This window comes from Salmo salar, chromosome ssa19, assembly GCF_905237065.1.
Source record: "Salmo salar chromosome ssa19, Ssal_v3.1, whole genome shotgun sequence".
Lineage (NCBI taxonomy): Eukaryota > Metazoa > Chordata > Actinopteri > Salmoniformes > Salmonidae > Salmo > Salmo salar.
This window is the reverse complement of record NC_059460.1, coordinates 74026111-74042866: the sequence shown is the minus strand read 5'-3', so window position 1 is coordinate 74042866 and position 16756 is coordinate 74026111. Positions and strand designations below refer to the sequence as shown.

The 16756-nt window shown below is 46.0% G+C and overlaps 1 protein-coding gene across 8 annotated transcripts in view; it reads right to left on the bottom strand.

Annotated features, from left to right (window-relative positions):
* Positions 1-216: 216 nt before the first annotated feature.
* The window catches only part of prkag2a (protein kinase, AMP-activated, gamma 2 non-catalytic subunit a), a 157431-nt gene continuing 140891 nt past the window's right edge, over positions 217-16756 (bottom strand). For 6 of the 8 annotated variants that reach the window (XM_045702715.1, XM_045702717.1, XM_045702718.1 and 3 more), the window contains 9 exons: positions 14503-14561; positions 9393-9438; positions 9210-9264; positions 5863-5989; positions 3665-3830; positions 3538-3575; positions 3251-3397; positions 2898-2991; positions 504-1715 (listed from right to left, as the gene is read on the bottom strand). In XM_045702715.1, the coding sequence (XP_045558671.1) occupies positions 1576-1715; positions 2898-2991; positions 3251-3397; positions 3538-3575; positions 3665-3830; positions 5863-5989; positions 9210-9264; positions 9393-9438; positions 14503-14561 (872 nt within the window). In that variant the 3' untranslated portion in view covers positions 504-1575. Of the gene's footprint in view, positions 1716-2897; positions 2992-3250; positions 3398-3537; positions 3576-3664; positions 3831-5862; positions 5990-9209; positions 9265-9392; positions 9439-14502; positions 14562-16756 lie in introns of all 8 variants that reach the window. The other 2 variants (XM_014159651.2, XM_014159648.2) reach the window with 2 other exon arrangements.

Genomic DNA, 16756 nt, shown 5'->3' with positions numbered 1-16756 from the left:
CGGTTAAGAGCATTGGGCCAGTAGCCAAAAGGTTTCTGGTTCAAATCCCTGAGCTGAACAGGTAAAACAATCTGTTGATGTGCCCTTGAGCAAGGCACTTATACCTCATTGCTAAATGTGTAGCCTAGTTCAATGTGTCATTTGCACAATTGTGCCACTAGGTGATGTCATTATACTTCAATTAAATACCACAATCATACACACAAGACAAAAAGATTTCAGTAGTATGTTTTATTACTTTTTTAAACAGCAAAAGAAAAATGTAATAACAGAAACATGTATTATGTCACACTCATGACACATCTGTTCATTTTCAATAGATAAACCACTCAGAGACTAACAATATAACTTCACAATCTGAATGACAAGAAAATAAATCAGTACATTTTACAAAAAGAACATGATCTTACAATATTGACTAAAGAGAAAAAATATAACTGTCCTTTCTCTGGCACTTAGTTTCCTCAGTACAAAAGGTTTCTCTATATTTCCAGTATGATCGATACAGAGTACAAGATATATCTTGCATGCCTCCAAGTAACTGGAGAAGTATACATACATATTGTATATAGGCAGCTGCTGCTTCTTGAATTGCATTGAACAACAAAGTCGTCATACCATCACCTCTTTCAAAAAAATCTCTCTCGAAAGGCACCAATGCCGTTAAAGACAGGACAGCAAACTCCGCCCACTGTCACAGGGACATCATAAGTAGCAGAGGGGGATTGGTGTAGTTTTCAGAGAGCCACCGACATCCCTTGGTTCCATTCACAAAACCTTGTGCAAATACAGAAAAAAACAACTCAATACTCTTTCCCTGAAGGAGAGCAGACACGATTATGATTAAAATGGAAAATAACCTGCAACTAAAAATAAGCTTATAATAACAACTCAAACCACCTCGGGGGCTTCAGATAGGCTAGCTGGAATACTAGCCATGTTGCTAATACCTTTCCACTCATGTCAAGTCTAAAATGAGGGCCTAGGGGGTAGGGGTTGTTTCTGGAACATCCAGGGGGTAAAAGTAGAGGGGAGTGATGATGCACAATCTTGAGGGGGAGAAGAGGAGGCACCACCGCCTCCCCAGACCCTCTAGTAAAATGATCCCAGGTTGGTCAGCCCGAATCAGTCACCCATGTGACCACGTCTCCCCTATCACAGCAAATTACCCATCAGGGCCCTGGTTACCCAGAGGGTCACTTTGACTGTACCACTCATCCCACCAGTCCGATCCAACCCTTTTCTCAGCCCAGACAATGCTGCATCAGTCTGGGGGTTCAACTTCCATCAGTCTTCCTTGTCAACTTCCTCTCACAGCAATGTCCCGTGTCACGGCAGGTCAGTCACACACACAGCACATACTCCGCCTTTCCCTCAGCATCCTTTGGTCCAGCTTCAGTCTCTACCTTCACTACTGCCTCAGTCTTTGCCATGGCTTCAGTGTTCTCCATCTCAGTCTCAACTTCAGTCTTAACCCCCACTACCCCTGCTTCAGCCATCACCGTCTCGGTCTCAACTTCAGACATAACCCCCACTACCTCTACTTCAGACTTACCCTCCACCTCAGTCTCTGTCTCAGCTTTCACCACCTCTACCTGTCGCTGGTTCAGCCCCTACTACCTCTGCCTCTAGTTCTGCCTCTACCAATGTTTCTGGTGGTGCCTCTGTCTCTACCTCTGCTTTTGATTGTGCTTGGCTGCTCTTTCTGCCGATGCCTGGAGAGAGAAAGAGCGAGAAGAGTTGGGTTAGTATGGAAGCATCTCAGAGGCTCTTGTCCATGCTCATGCAGCTGCATTCAGAGATGTGGAAATGACCAGTTAGCAGTGGAAATCTATTTTTGTTGTTCTACATTAAGTGAAATTAGCTGCATACCCATTCTAACTTAAGTCTTGGGTTTCCTGATTAGATAAGATCATTTAGGTTAAGTTATGAGGTGAAATCTATTTGGCCGTAAATGGCTGTGATCTCTCATCATGTCTCTAATCAAGTCAAACTATTTGTGATTCAATTATTGCTGCTGCTCAGGAGAGGCCACCTATAGGTTTGTTGGTGGCATCTGTGTGTTCTTATATAAAAAAAGTCTTATCCTCAGAAATGAGGTTTTTGCATTTCTGTTTTAAGACTGTGCGTGTTAACATTCACCACACTTCCTCAAGCGCCAGGGAAGCTCAATCAAGCAAAGCTGAAGTGTTTGAAAGAAAATGACTATTTAAACCAATGCTGGATGGTTATAGCAGGGGGGAAATGTGTTGACATGTAGAAATGAGAGAGGGATGGGGGAGAGGAGGGAACGAGGAACGGGGGAGAGGAGGGAACGAGGAACGGTGGAGAGGAGGGAACGGGGAAAGGGGGGGAATGGGGAGAGGGGGGAAAGAGGAACGGGGGGAGAGGAGGGAACGAGGAATGGGGGAGAGGGGAGGGAACGAGGAACGGTGGACAGGAGGGAAAGAGGAGTGGGGAGAGGAGGGAAAGAGGAATGATGAGGGGAAGTAGTAGAGAAGCAATCCATCAGGGAGGAGAGAGGAGAGGGTGGGGCATGAACACATGGAGAGTGTCAGGATAAATAGAGGGGCCTGCTACTCATTCATCATTATCAGCCTTCATGATGTGACACACACACTGAAGAAACATTGTCACTCTTGCTAGAACATGTATTTGAATACAACAGAAACAGCCTTAGCGACAAACAATACTAAAAACACACAAGCTTGCATATGTTGAAGCAAGCAAACCCTGTGTTTTCCATGCACGGAGTGGTTCCCTTGTCAGTATCTTCATCCTGCATGCTTCAATACCCCAGAAGGAAACCACAGTCACAGCAAGTTAAGAGCCTCGGTCAACCCAGACAAGACCTGGGTTAAATATATATAGTTAGGAGGAACGCTGGGCCTTTATACCTGCAGGGGTGAGCACCAGGGCCTGCAGGATGTCCGACAGGGAAACGATGCCCACGATGTGGGCATTGTCGCCCACCACCACCAGCCTGTGGACCTGGAGACGAGAGAGGGGAGAAATAGGAGCGGGGAAAGAAGAAGAGGAGCGGGGAAAGAAGAAGAGGAGCGGGGAAAGAAGAAGAGGAGCGGGGAAAGAAGAAGAGGAGCGGGGAAAGAAGAAGAGGAGCGGGGAAAGAAGAAGAGGAGCGGGGAAAGAAGGGGATTTAATGGAAATGGGAGAAAAAACAAGACGTTATTTAGCTACCATGTCAGACTGACAGGAGAGGGTTCAGGTCAGGTGTGTGTGTCAATCTCACCTCTGCTTTGACTATTCTGTCCACGATAGTCTCCAGTGTCTCGAGCCGGTTGCACTTCATCACGCCCTCGAAGTACTGCGAGCGATGCCTCAGAGCCTGGGTCACCGTGATGTCCAGGTTGTTGTAGGTCTTCTCAGCAGCAAGGTTCTACACACAGCAAAGACGAACAACTAGTTGGTCCATCTCTGAATGTTCACCGTACACTTATGAGGAATATTCATTAACAACAAATTAGTAATATTCCTAAAAGGGTTCTCCATGAAATGTTAACTGAAGGGATTACTTACAATGACATCAAACTTGGAATAAATATCCACGACTTTCCCTGAAAAGAGGAAAACCAAAGAGATTCAGAATCCAACTTCACAAAAATAATATATCGGCAAAGACATATACTCTGACGCACACACATACCCGACTCGTCCACAACTGGCAGTGCGGACACCCTCCGGACCACGAAGATGCTCAGGGCCTTGATGATGGGTGTGTCGGGGTGGATGAAGGCGATGTTGTGGTAGGTGCCGATGGTCAGCTCCTCCAGGGTCTGCTTCATAAAGGCAGGCTTTGGCATCTCACACACCTGGGATATGTTCAGAAGAGAGATTTTGTGGGGGGGGGGGGGGAACGTTAGAAAACAGACAAACCAGGCAGCAGTACCTAGACATGGCCAATGAGAAACTCACTTTTGTTTTCTGTTCAGAAATGTTGCAAAAGTTTTCGTTGCGAGCCCTAATGAGGGCATTTGAGTATCAACTAAACTGGTTTCATCTCCATTTGACCGTCTAATGTAGTGTCAGCTCTGTCTTTCTAGCAGTGTACGTGTCCCATTTGATATTTTCCATGTCGGTCTGTCAGGTTTGTCTGTCCTTCTCATATAACTAATGAATGTCTGTCTTTTTTCCAATCTGTCTCATATTCTGTCTGTCTGTCTACCGATCTTACATTCGGTCTGTATCTGTCCCTGTGTGTGCAGACACCTATGGTCTATCATTTCGTCTAGCCCAGGACAGACGGATGTCCTTTGGTCAAGTGGGTTCATGTTTCCAAACGTCTTTCCTGCTGTCTATTTCATTATGCAGAGGTGGTTTACATTTCACACTCACTTCTACGTCAGACACTTTACATTTAGACAATACTATTTCTCTACCCGGCAGACCGCTACAGTACTACCCTGTTAACACGATCAATTCAGGAAATCTAACAAAATGGAATACAGTTCACAGGAATTCAAGGAATCCTCATTGGACTCCAACTCTCAAATTCATCTCCTGAATGAATGGATTTGAAACGGGTGAACTACATTGTATAGTCACCATATTCTCTCCTCTAGACTGGTGAGGAGGTCACCCGTAGACATATTCTCTCCTCTAGACTGGTGAGGAGGTCACCCCAGACAATATTCTCTCCTCTAGACTGGTGAGGAGGTCACCCCAGACATATTCTCTCCTCTAGACTGGTGAGGAGGTCATCCCAGATATATATTCTCTCCTCTAGACTGGTGAGGAGGTCATCCCAGATATATATTCTCTCCTCTAGACTGGTGAGGAGGTCACCCCAGACATATTCTCTCCTCTAGACTGGTGAGGAGGTCACCCCAGACATATTCTCTCCTCTAGACTGGTGAGGAGGTCATCCCAGATATATATTCTCTCCTCTAGACTGGTGAGGAGGTCATCCCAGACACATATTCTCTCCTCTAGACTGGTGAGGAGGTCATCCCAGACACATATTCTCTCCTCTAGACTGGTGAGGAGGTCATCCCAGACACATATTCTCTCCTCTAGACTGGTGAGGAGGTCACCCCAGACATATTCTCTCCTCTAGACTGGTGAGGAGGACACCCCAGACATATATTCTCTCCTCTAGACTGGTGAGGAGGACACCCCAGACATATTCTCTCCTCTAGACTGGTGAGGAGGTCACCCCAGACATATTCTCTCCTCTAGACTGGTGAGGAGAACATCCCAGACATATATTCTCTCCTCTAGACTGGTGAGGAGGTCATCCCAGATATATATTCTCTCCTCTAGACTGGTGAGGTCATCCCAGACATATTCTCTCCTCTAGACTGGTGAGGTCATCCCAGACATATATTCTCTCCTCTAGACTGGTGAGGTCATCCCAGACATATTCTCTCCTCTAGACTGGTGAGGAGGTCATCCCAGACATTCTCTCCTCTAGACTGGTGAGGTCATCCCAGATCATCAGATTAAACTAATCCTCTACTGAATCAGGACAGCTCTCTAGGCTCTGTTGCCATCCTTTCATCACCCTGCCATTGTGTTTCCTCTTTAATTTCCCTTTCGTCAGATGGGGCGGCAGGTAGCCTAGCGGTTGCGAGCGTTGGGCCAGTAATCGAAAGGTCACTGGTTTGAATCCCAGAGCCGTCTAGGTGTAACATCTGTCGATGTGCCCTTGAGCAAGGCACTTAACTCTAATTGATCATGTAAGTCGCTCCGGATAAGAGCGTCTGCTAAATTACTAAAATGTACAAATGTAATCTTTAATTCCATGGAGATCCAGCAGGGGGCAGCATGCTCTTACATTCCAATCCACTGTTTGTTTACATAAGAGAGCCCATGCTTCATCAATCCAGTGCTAGGCTTACTTACAAAGAGCTGGAGGAACTTGAGGATTCTCTTGTGTGTGAGGATATAAAGTGCGTTGCCGCTGACTGGGTCGATGACGGGCAGCCGGTGGATCTTGTTCATGATGAGCGAGTATACTGCGTCAAATATACTGAGAGAGGGGTAAGATAGAAGATCAGGTTAAAATAAGACAACTTGTTGTTGCCAATAAAGCACTGGAGACAGAGGGTGTTGATACATCGACTCTTCATCAATCAATAGTCTCCATCTTTAAAACAGCACTGCCATGGTGGAGTCTTCTACAAAAGAACAGGTTCAAAGTCCAAGTTACCTTTAAGTGCAGTCATTCATCCTACTTAGTCAATCTGTTTGATGTTAAGAGCATAGAACAATAACAGTGAGTGTGCTGCGAGAGAGCTCTTCTGAATTAAAGTGATAGTGAATAGTTTGAGAGAAAAAGCATAGATTTACACCGAGTATAGAAAACGAAGAACAGCTCTTTCCATGACAGACTGACCAGGTGACTCCAGGTGAAAGCTATGATCCCTTATTGATGTCACCTGTTAAATCCACTTCAATCAGTGTAGATGAAGGAGAAAAGTTAATGATTTTTCAGCCTTGAGACAATTGAGACAGATTGTGTGTGTGCCATTCAGAGGGTGAATGGGAAAGAAAATATTTAAATTCCTTTGAACGGGGTATAGTAGTAGGTGCCAGGCACATGGTTTGAGTGTGTCAAGAACTGCAACGCTGCAGGGTTTTTCACGCTCAACATTTTCTCGTGTGTATCAAAGAATGGTCCACCACCCAAAGGACATCCAGCCAACTTGATAACTGTGGGAAGTATGAGTCAACATGGGCGAGCATCCCTGTGGAACACTTGACACCTTGTAGTTCATGCCCCGAAGAATTGAGGCTGTTCTGAGTGCCAAAGGGGGCGCAACTCAATATTAGGAAGATGTTCCTAATGTTTGGTATCCTGAGGGTCTGCCCATAACTAAACTATGGTGAGTTTTCAGAAAGCCTCATAGCTAACTTAGAAATAACGTGCTCCGCACAACCCTGGCAGACAGCCATGAGAGAGTAACAACTCTAAAACCAATGTTTGACAGCCAATCTTCTGTGCATGAACAAACAGTCAAATTAAGCACTTTGCTGTGCTGTTCTAAATGGGTCCTGGTTATAGAGAGTGAAGTACTGCGCTGGCTACGAGGCTTTCAAAACTCACCCCTGTTTCACACCATTTGTTTCTGCTAGGAGTGAAATGTTACAGTACCTAACAGAGGTGCCATAAAACGTTACGTAGACCTGATTGAGGTGGCAGGTAGCCTAGTGGTTAGAGAGTTGAGCCAGCAACCGAAGGGTTGCCAGTTAGAATCCCGCATCTGATGGGAAAAGTGAGCTGGCAACCGGAGGGTTGCTGGTATCATATCCTAGATGCCTTGAAGGCCCAATGTGGCAGCCCCCCGCACCTCTCCAAAATGTATGTGTGTGTGTGTGTGTGTGTGTGTGTGTAGTGGCTTGCGAAAGTATTCACCCCCCCTTGGCATTTTTCCTATTTTGTTGCCTTACAACCTGGAATTAAAATAGATTTTTTTCATCTTTGGTCTCCTTGTTGCCTCTCTGGTTAATGCCCTTCTTGCCTGGTTCGTGAGTGTTGGTGGGCGGCCCTCTCTTGACAGGTTTGTTGTGGTGCCATATTCTTTCCATTTATTAATAATGGATTTAATGGTGCTCCGTGGGATGTTCAAAGTTTTGCATCTTTTTTTAATAACCCAACCCTGATCTGTACTTCTCCACAACTTTGTCCCTGACCTGTTTGGAGAGCTCCTTGGTCTTCATGGTGCCGCAGACTGAGGCCTTTGAGAACAGATGTATGTATGTATGTATGTATGTATGTATGTATGTATGTATGTATGTATGTATGATTATATATTTCCTAGGTCATATATATATATACACACACACACACAGAGGTCATGTGACACTTAAAGTCCACCTGTGTGCAATCAAACTAATTATGACTTCTGAAGGTAATTGGTTGCACCAGATCTTATTTAGGGGCTTCATAGCAAAGGGGGTGAATACATATGCACACACCACTTTTCTGTTTTTTATTTGTTAGCATTTTTTTTGTTAAACACTTTTTTTATTTCTCACTTCACCAATTTGGACTATTTTGTTTATGTCCATTACATGAAATCCAAATAAAAATCCATTTAAAATGGCAGGTTGTAATGCAACAAAATAGGAAAAACGCCAAGGGGAATGAAACAGTGCCTTGCAAAAGTTGTGTCTTTCAGAGGGTTTGGGTTAAGAGCAAAGGTCACATTTTGGCTGGCAATTGACCAATAAAGTGAGCATAATCTTGATTTAGTAAAGGGCTGAAGCAAATTGACCAGATGTACACACACAAAGCATCCATGCGTGTTAAACCAGAAACCATACAGGAAGTCATCAGAAACAAGGGACTATCAGGGATGTCTAACAGTCAGTCGGTCTCTCCCATAAAACAAATACACTAGAGTACATAATCAGAAAACCTGGCAATGAACAGCTGAATCAGTCAGTAAGACCTGGCCATGAAGACAGCGGAATCAGTCACTAAGCAATTAAATGATGCTGGTGTTCTCCCAAAAGGAGCCAGAAAATGCCCATAACCAAACCAGAGGCTTGAGTTGATTAACCTGGGATGACGGAGAGGTGAGTAGTATTTTAAGCAAAGTATGATAGATAGATAGATAGATAGATAGATAGATAGATAGATAGATAGATAGATAGATAGATAGATAGATAGATAGATAGATAGATAGATACATTTTTTTTTTTATTGAAGAGTCTGGCCCATACGTCTTTTCACAAAATGGACCTTGAATGATTCAGAGTGAGGAAAATAAACTATGCTCCCAATGGAAAGAACATGGAAAAAGTTGCAGAAATACAAGGGGAAGGTACCAGACCTTCCCCCAGGGGAAATATAGGGAATGGACAAGAAATATAAAACTCCACCTGGGAGAGTGTATTGACAGTAAATTACTCTACCTATAAATTAATGTGGAGTGAGACTTATTTACTGTGTTTATGACCATACAATTGTATTTATATGTGGGGGGAAAAAAATAAATAGGGAACATTTAATTTAACATTTTAATTCTCAATCAACTATGAGATGATTATAGATTGGGTTTAAATCGGTCTGTTTATATGAACAAAGAGCTCTGAATGGGTCGCACACTAAGTCAATCATGAATGGATCATTACTATCCTATTCATGGATCTGCAGTTTCATTTCCCCCCCATCATAACTGTTATTTAAACTACATAAAATAAAGACAAATAGGAAATGCAGGTGTCATGTATAACAAGCTTACCTTGCATCAGGTGATATGTTCACTAACGGCTTAAAGGTTTCTTGTAGGTAGAGCTCTTAAAAAAATGTTAAAAATAAAATCATCAAACTACAAAATAAATGTCTTTTATTTGTTGGACAACTGATAAAAATGTTGCTTTTGAAATGGGAAAGTTGCTGTAAAATAGCTGGAAAGTTCCCATACCTCTCCACGTTTCAATTTTATGCTCCTCCAGCTCATATATTTGTACCTAAAATAGACAGAACATTCAACAATTAGTGATATTTAACATACATTCCATGATTTGAACGCAGCAGACTTTACTACATTTGCAATGTTTTATTTTGTAAAAAGAAGAGTGATTGAAGTTCCTATTTCTTAATACAGAAATATATATAAAAATCACAGCAATTCTCTCTGGAGAAGAAAAACAAACTACATGTAAGTGCTGGCATCATAAAATCGAACCAGTTCCCTAGAGGGTCTCAATCAGGTCCACGTCAGCCCTCTCCGACAAAAGACAGTTATGAGAACCGCTGTTAATAAATAACCACAGCAAGAGGAAAGGACAGAGTAGTAGGTCCTCGATTTCATTACAAAAAAGGCCATTTCCTAGGTCATGTGTGTTGAAGGACTGGGGACGTGCCATTTCCTAGGTCATGTGTGTTGAAGGACTGGGGACGTGCCATTTCCTAGGTCATGTGTGTTAAAGGACTGGGGACGTGCCATTTCCTAGGTCATGTGTGTTGAAGGACTGGGGACGTGCCATTTCCTAGGTCATGTGTGTTGAAGGACTGGGGACGTGCCATTTCCTAGGTCATGTGTGTTAAAGGACTGGGGACGTGCCATTTCCTAGGTCATGTGTGTTGAAGGACTGGGGACGTGCCATTTCCTAGGTCATGTGTGTTGAAGGACTGGGGACGTGCCATTTCCTAGGTCATGTGTGTTGAAAGACTGGGGACGTGCCATTTCCTAGGTCATGTGTGTTGAAGGACCTTTTTTTTCCCCTGTAGAGTGGTTGCAGTGTTTCCCCTATACGCAGTAAGCACCACCGCTGCTAAATCTTAGCCCCCCCAAAAAAATTTTTGAATGTAGATGTATGCCCCAGAAAGGACCCCCCCCCCCCCCCAATAATACAATAGCAAACATCTGAGGCCTTTTCCAGTTTCCTGTAAACAACAGCTACATCAATCATTAAATTACTGATCCAGGAGTGATTACTGATGGATGAGTGAGTGAGTGAGTGAGTGAGTGAGTGAGTGAGTGAGTGAGTGAGTGAGTGAGTGAGTGAGTGAGTGAGTGAGTGAGTGAGTGAGTGAGTGAGTGAGTGAGTGAGTGAGTGAGTGAGTGAGTGAGTGAGTGAGTGAGATAAAAGTTCAAGGTTTTTGGCTAGCCCACTCATCATAGTCAGTCCAGACTAAAGGAAGAGTGACTAAGGTTGCAAAATACAGGTATCGTTCTATAATGTCCAAGTTTCCCAGAAATCCCAGTTGAAGGATTCCAGATTTGCAGCATATTGAATCTTCCAACCGGGATCTCTGAAAAACCTGCGAATTTGGGGAAAGTGACCAGAATTTAGCAACCACATCTCGGAGTTAACTCCGAGATTACAGAGGCACTGACTCCAGTTCTACAACTCATCCAGAACGCCGCAGCCCGTCTGGTGTTCAACCTTCCCAAGTTCTCTCACGTCACCCCGCTCCTCCGCTCTCTCCACTGGCTTCCAGTCGAAGCTCGCATCCGCTACAAGACCATGGTGCTTGCCTATGGAGCTGTGAGGGGAACGGCACCTCCATACCTTCAGGCTCTGATCAGGCCCTACACCCAAACAAGGGCACTCCGTTCATCCACCTCTGGCCTGCTGGCCCCCCTACCTCTGAGGAAGCACAGTTCCCGCTCAGCCCAGTCAAAACTGTTCGCTGCTCTGGCACCCCAATGGTGGAACAAGCTCCCTCACGACGCCAGGACAGCGGAGTCAATCACCACCTTCCGGAGACACCTGAAACCCCACCTCTTCAAGGAATACCTGGGATAGGATAAAGTAATCCTTCTAACCCCCCCCTTAAAAGATTTAGATGCACTATTGTAAAGTGGTTGTTCCACTGGATATTATAAGGTGAATGCACCAATTTGTAAGTCGCTCTGGATAAGAGCGTCTGCTAAATGACTTAAATGTAAATGTAATATACAGGAGTCTGATATGGAAGGATTAACAAACGCTTTCACTGCACTGGTGGTTCTCTCGACGATGGATTAACTAACAGGCATTAGGATAACAACAAACTATTTCACTGTCTCCTGACCTAATAAATACCAATGTGTATTTGGGCCAGTGGAAATCCCAAGAGGGCTAGCCTCACTAGCTTGGCTCTCTATGATGGGTGTAGCATACAGGTGTGACTACTCAGGTAACAATGGAACACCGTAACTCACCACTGAGTCAAATGAGATTGATTGAGAGGTTTTTATTTTCAAAATGTTTTGTAAAACGTATTTTCCTGCAGTGAAAATCATTCGTCACTGTGTTCTGTTAATTTGACCTGGCCTCTCTTGCAAAATAACTTTTACTTCTCAAATGACACCAACCTGGTAAAATAAGAAATATGATAATACCGCACTCTGTCGATATGGGGTTAAGCTCAGCTGTACTAGGGAGGACTCCTAGAAAACAGTGGCTCTCATCACACAACAGCAGAGCAGGCCATAATATTATACACTACAGACTACTGTAGTCTGCTGGCTGGCACATCTGCTGTGGTGAGTGCAAGGGAGTGAGTTCAGTGTGTGTGCGGTTTACTTGACTATAAATCAGTGTGTGTTATACTTAAGCAATAAGGCCCGAGGGGGTGTGGTATATTGGCCATATACCACAAACCCCGAGGTGCCTTATTGCTATTATAAACTGGTTACCAACGTAATTAGAGCAGTAAAAATACATGTTTTGTCATACCCGTGGTATACGGTCTGATATACCACGGCTGTCAGCCAATCAGCATTCAGGGCTCGAACCACCCAGTTTATACTTGACTATAAATCAGTGTGCGTGTGTGTGTGTGTGTGGGGGGGGGAAGTGTGTGTGAGAGCTGGTGTGAGAAACAGTAAAGAGAGAGTGTGAGAGAGAGATGAAGTGTGGATGAGTCTATGTGAGATGTGTACAGATCAAAGCAAAATTGTGTGCGCGCCCGCGTGGGTAAGCCCTGGGTCAGAACACAGAAACTGTGCTGCAGCACTGGGCTGTGGCGGTCATTAAATTTTGCCAGCTGGTGATATTCAAGCAAATAACTGCTGGTCTCACGGTAATTGACTGTTAATTACCAAACACAATTAGCATCTTCTGTCTTCCACATAGCCTACAAGCCACTGATGCAGACCTTTGGAACATCTACATTTGAAAAAGTCTAATAAATCCATGTAATATAGCCTACACCATCACAATAAATCCATTATTTATTTTAGACAGCTCTAAAGACACATTTTATGAAGAAAATGTAGACTATTTCAGAAGAACAAAATGGCATACTGCGTTGTCCTTACGTTAGGCCCTGATCTGGATATGCCATATGGCTGTGGGCTATACTAGTTCATTTAGCAGGTCCTGATCTGGATATGCCATATGGCTGTGGGCTATACTAGTTCATTTAGCAGGTCCTGATCTGGATATGCCATGCTGTGTATACTAGTTCATTAGAGTATGCCATATGGGCTATACTAGTTCATTTAGCAGGCCCTGATCTGGATATGCCATATGGCTGTGGGCTATACTAGTTCATTTAGCAGGTCCTGATCTGGATATGCCATATGGCTGTGGGCTATACTAGTTCATTTAGCAGGTCCTGATCTGGCTATGCCATATGGCTGTGGGCTATACTAGTTCATTTAGCAGGCCCTGATCTGGATATGCCATATGGCTGTGGGCTATACTAGTTCATTTAGCAGGCCCTGATCTGGATATGCCATATGGCTGTGGGCTATACTAGTTCATTTAGCAGACAAGATTTGCTTAGAATTCCGTGGCATTATTTTATAGATTGAAGAATACAATTGAATGTAGCTGAATAAAATAGAAAGGGTATTTTCTCCAAACGATTTGAGTGCGCACATGCGGCTATTCTGTATTGAGCGGTAAACAAAGAAACAGGTACTCCTATATGCTTAATTTAGACTTACTTTCATGTGGCTTAAAATTTGTATGCCATATGTAAATAGGGGGGGGAAAAATTTTTCAATTACAAGCCTAGTTGGTTTGGCCACAGACAAAGCCAGCAACCTTCCCGCCATGATTGGCTGAGATAATGAGTGGGCTGGACATGCTGAGAGATGAGTTTGGTTTTGTCTGCCATATAGCACGCTGCTGTTTATTTGAGCTGGTCAGTATGACCACAAATTCGATTACGCATCCACTGCTTTTATTATGAAGTAACATTATTTAGTATGTGTGTGAATTTATTTATTTCGAATGGACCATTGTCATGCACCTGTCTCGAAACAGAGGCAGCGGAAAAAAATACATATCTATGCTTTCAAATAGTGAATGGAGGACGCTTTTCCCGTGGTTCATTTTCATGCCAGCAAGGTAGACTGTTGTAAAGTGAATGTGCTTAATATTAGGAAAGTTGAAATAAATATACTAGGCCTAGCCTATAGAAAGCTGATGGGACCCTCCTCTTTTTAATAGAGGCCATCACTCTGTTCTCACGCAATTTCAAAGCCTATAGAAATGTTGTGCAACACGAGCTCATGGGCTCTCAAGTGTTTGATTCGATTTTTGATTACATTTGCATTGATGTCAGAGTGATTAGAGGGACAATAGAGTGCTGAGTACCAGGCAGTTAGCAAGTTTGGTAGGCCACTAATGACCATCAGCAGCATCAGAGCTTGGAGAAGCCTAATTACCGTGACTAAACGGTCACGTGGAATTTGACAGCCGTCATGACTCGTGACCACCGGTGTGGCAGTAATACGGTCACTGTAACAGCCCTACTCATGACCTGATGATTAATGATGTCCCTCTCCGCTCTGCCTTTAAAGCTCCATGACACAGCACATAGTGCCTGAGATGGAGGCTGGATAAGCCTCCCACTATATATCGCTGCATTTTACTGTCAGTCCACATCGCTGGCCTTGGTGACAATAGGAAGTTGAAGCCATACCATTTCAAACTACGGTCGTGTTCAGTATTATGGACTGAATCAGGGACGAACAAAAACTTGGATTTCTTCAATTGGAGACTCATTTTAGATAATTTTTTCCAATGCAAGCCCTAATGAACACAACCCAGGACTCATTTGTATCTGTTTCATGAGAGGTCACGTACCATGGGAGACTTGTAGTATCTGTGGAGGATGTTGATGAAGTCTGTGATGGTTAACATTCCTAGAGAGAGACAGAGAAAGGCCTTGTTCAGTGATAATTCACATTGCATAGGTGTTGGATTTCACCTAGCACATACACTCACTGGTACTGAGGATAGTACTATAAAAAAGAACAGGTAGAACAGAAGGAGCAGCGGGGAGGGTCCAGGTAGAACAGAAGGAGCATCGGGGAGGGTCCAGGTAGAACAGAAGGAGCATCGGGGAGGGTCCAGGTAGAACAGAAGGAGCAGCGGGGAGGGTCCAGGTAGAACAGAAGGAGCAGCGGGGAGGGTCCAGGTAGAACAGAAGGAGCATCGGGGAGGGTCCAGGTAGAACAGAAGGAGCATCGGGGAGGGTCCAGGTAGAACAGAAGGAGCATCGGGGTGGGTCCAGGTAGAACAGAAGGAGCAGCGGGGTGGGTCCAGGTAGAACAGAAGGAGCAGCGGGGTGGGTCCAGGTAGAACAGAAGGAGCAGCGGGGTGGGTCCAGGTAGAACAGAAGGAGCAGCGGGGAGGGTCCAGGTAGAACAGAAGGAGCATCGGGGAGGGTCCAGGTAGAACAGAAGGAGCAGCGGGGAGGGTCCAGGTAGAACAGAAGGAGCAGCGGGGTGGGTCCAGGTAGAACAGAAGGAGCAGCGGGGAGGGTCCAGGTAGAACAGAAGGAGCAGCGGGGTGGGTCCAGGTAGAACAGAAGGAGCATCGGGGAGGGTCCAGGTAGAACAGAAGGAGCATCGGGGTGGGTCCAGGTAGAACAGAAGGAGCAGCGGGGTGGGTCCAGGTAGAACAGAAGGAGCAGCGGGGAGGGTCCAGGTAGAACAGAAGGAGCAGCGTGGAGGGAGGGAGGTGGGTCCAGGTAGAACAGAAGGAGCAGCGTGGAGGGAGGGAGGTGGGTCCAGGTAGAACAGAAGGAGCAGCGTGGAGGGAGGGAGGTGGGTCCAGGTAGAACAGAAGGAGCAGCGGGGAGGGAGGGAGGTGGGTCCAGGTAGAACAGAAGGAGCAGCGGGGAGGGAGGGAGGTGGGTCCAGGTAGAACAGAAGGAGCAGCGTGGAGGGAGGGAGGTGGGTCCAGGTAGAACAGAAGGAGCAGCGTGGAGGGAGGTGGGTACAGGTAGAACAGAAGGAGCAGCGTGGAGGGAGGGAGGTGGGTACAGGTAGAACAGAAGGAGCAGCGTGGAGGGAGGGAGGTGGGTACAGGTAGAACAGAAGGAGCAGCGTGGAGGGAGGGAGGTGGGTACAGGTAGAACAGAAGGAGCAGCGTGGAGGGAGGGAGGTGGGTCCAGGTAGAACAGAAGGAGCAGCGTGGAGGGAGGGAGGTGGGTCCAGGTAGAACAGAAGGAGCAGCGTGGAGGGAGGGAGGTGGGTCCAGGTAGAACAGAAGGAGCAGCGTGGAGGGAGGGAGGTGGGTCCAGGTAGAACAGAAGGAGCAGCGTGGAGGGGAGGGAGGTGGGTCCAGGTAGAACAGAAGGAGCAGCGTGGAGGGAGGGAGGTGGGTCCAGGTAGAACAGAAGGAGCAGCGTGGAGGGAGGGAGGTGGGTCCAGGTAGAACAGAAGGAGCAGCGTGGAGGGGGTCCAGGTAGAACAGAAGGAGCAGCGTGGAGGGAGGTGGGTCCAGGTAGAACAGAAGGAGCAGCGTGGAGGGAGGGAGGTGGGTCCAGGTAGAACAGAAGGAGCATCGGGGAGGGTCCAGGTAGAACAGAAGGAGCAGCGTGGAGGGAGGGAGGTGGGTCCAGGTAGAACAGAAGGAGCAGCGTGGAGGGAGGGAGGTGGGTACAGGTAGAACAGAAGGAGCAGCGTGGAGGGAGGTGGGTACAGGTAGAACAGAAGGAGCAGCGTGGAGGGAGGGAGGTGGGTACAGGTAGAACAGAAGGAGCAGCGTGGAGGGAGGGAGGTGGGTCCAGGTAGAACAGAAGGAGCAGCGTGGAGGGAGGGAGGTGGGTCCAGGTAGAACAGAAGGAGCAGCGTGGAGGGAGGTGGGTACAGGTAGAACAGAAGGAGCAGCGTGGAGGGAGGTGGGTCCAGGTAGAACAGAAGGAGCAGCGTGGAGGGAGGGAGGTGGGTACAGGTAGAACAGAAGGAGCAGCGTGGAGGGAGGGAGGTGGGTACAGGTAGAACAGAAGGAGCAGCGTGGAGGGAGGGAGGTGGGTCCAGGTAGAACAGAAGGAGCAGCGTGGAGGGAGGGAGGTGGGTCCAGGTAGAACAGAAGGAGCAGCGTGGAGGGA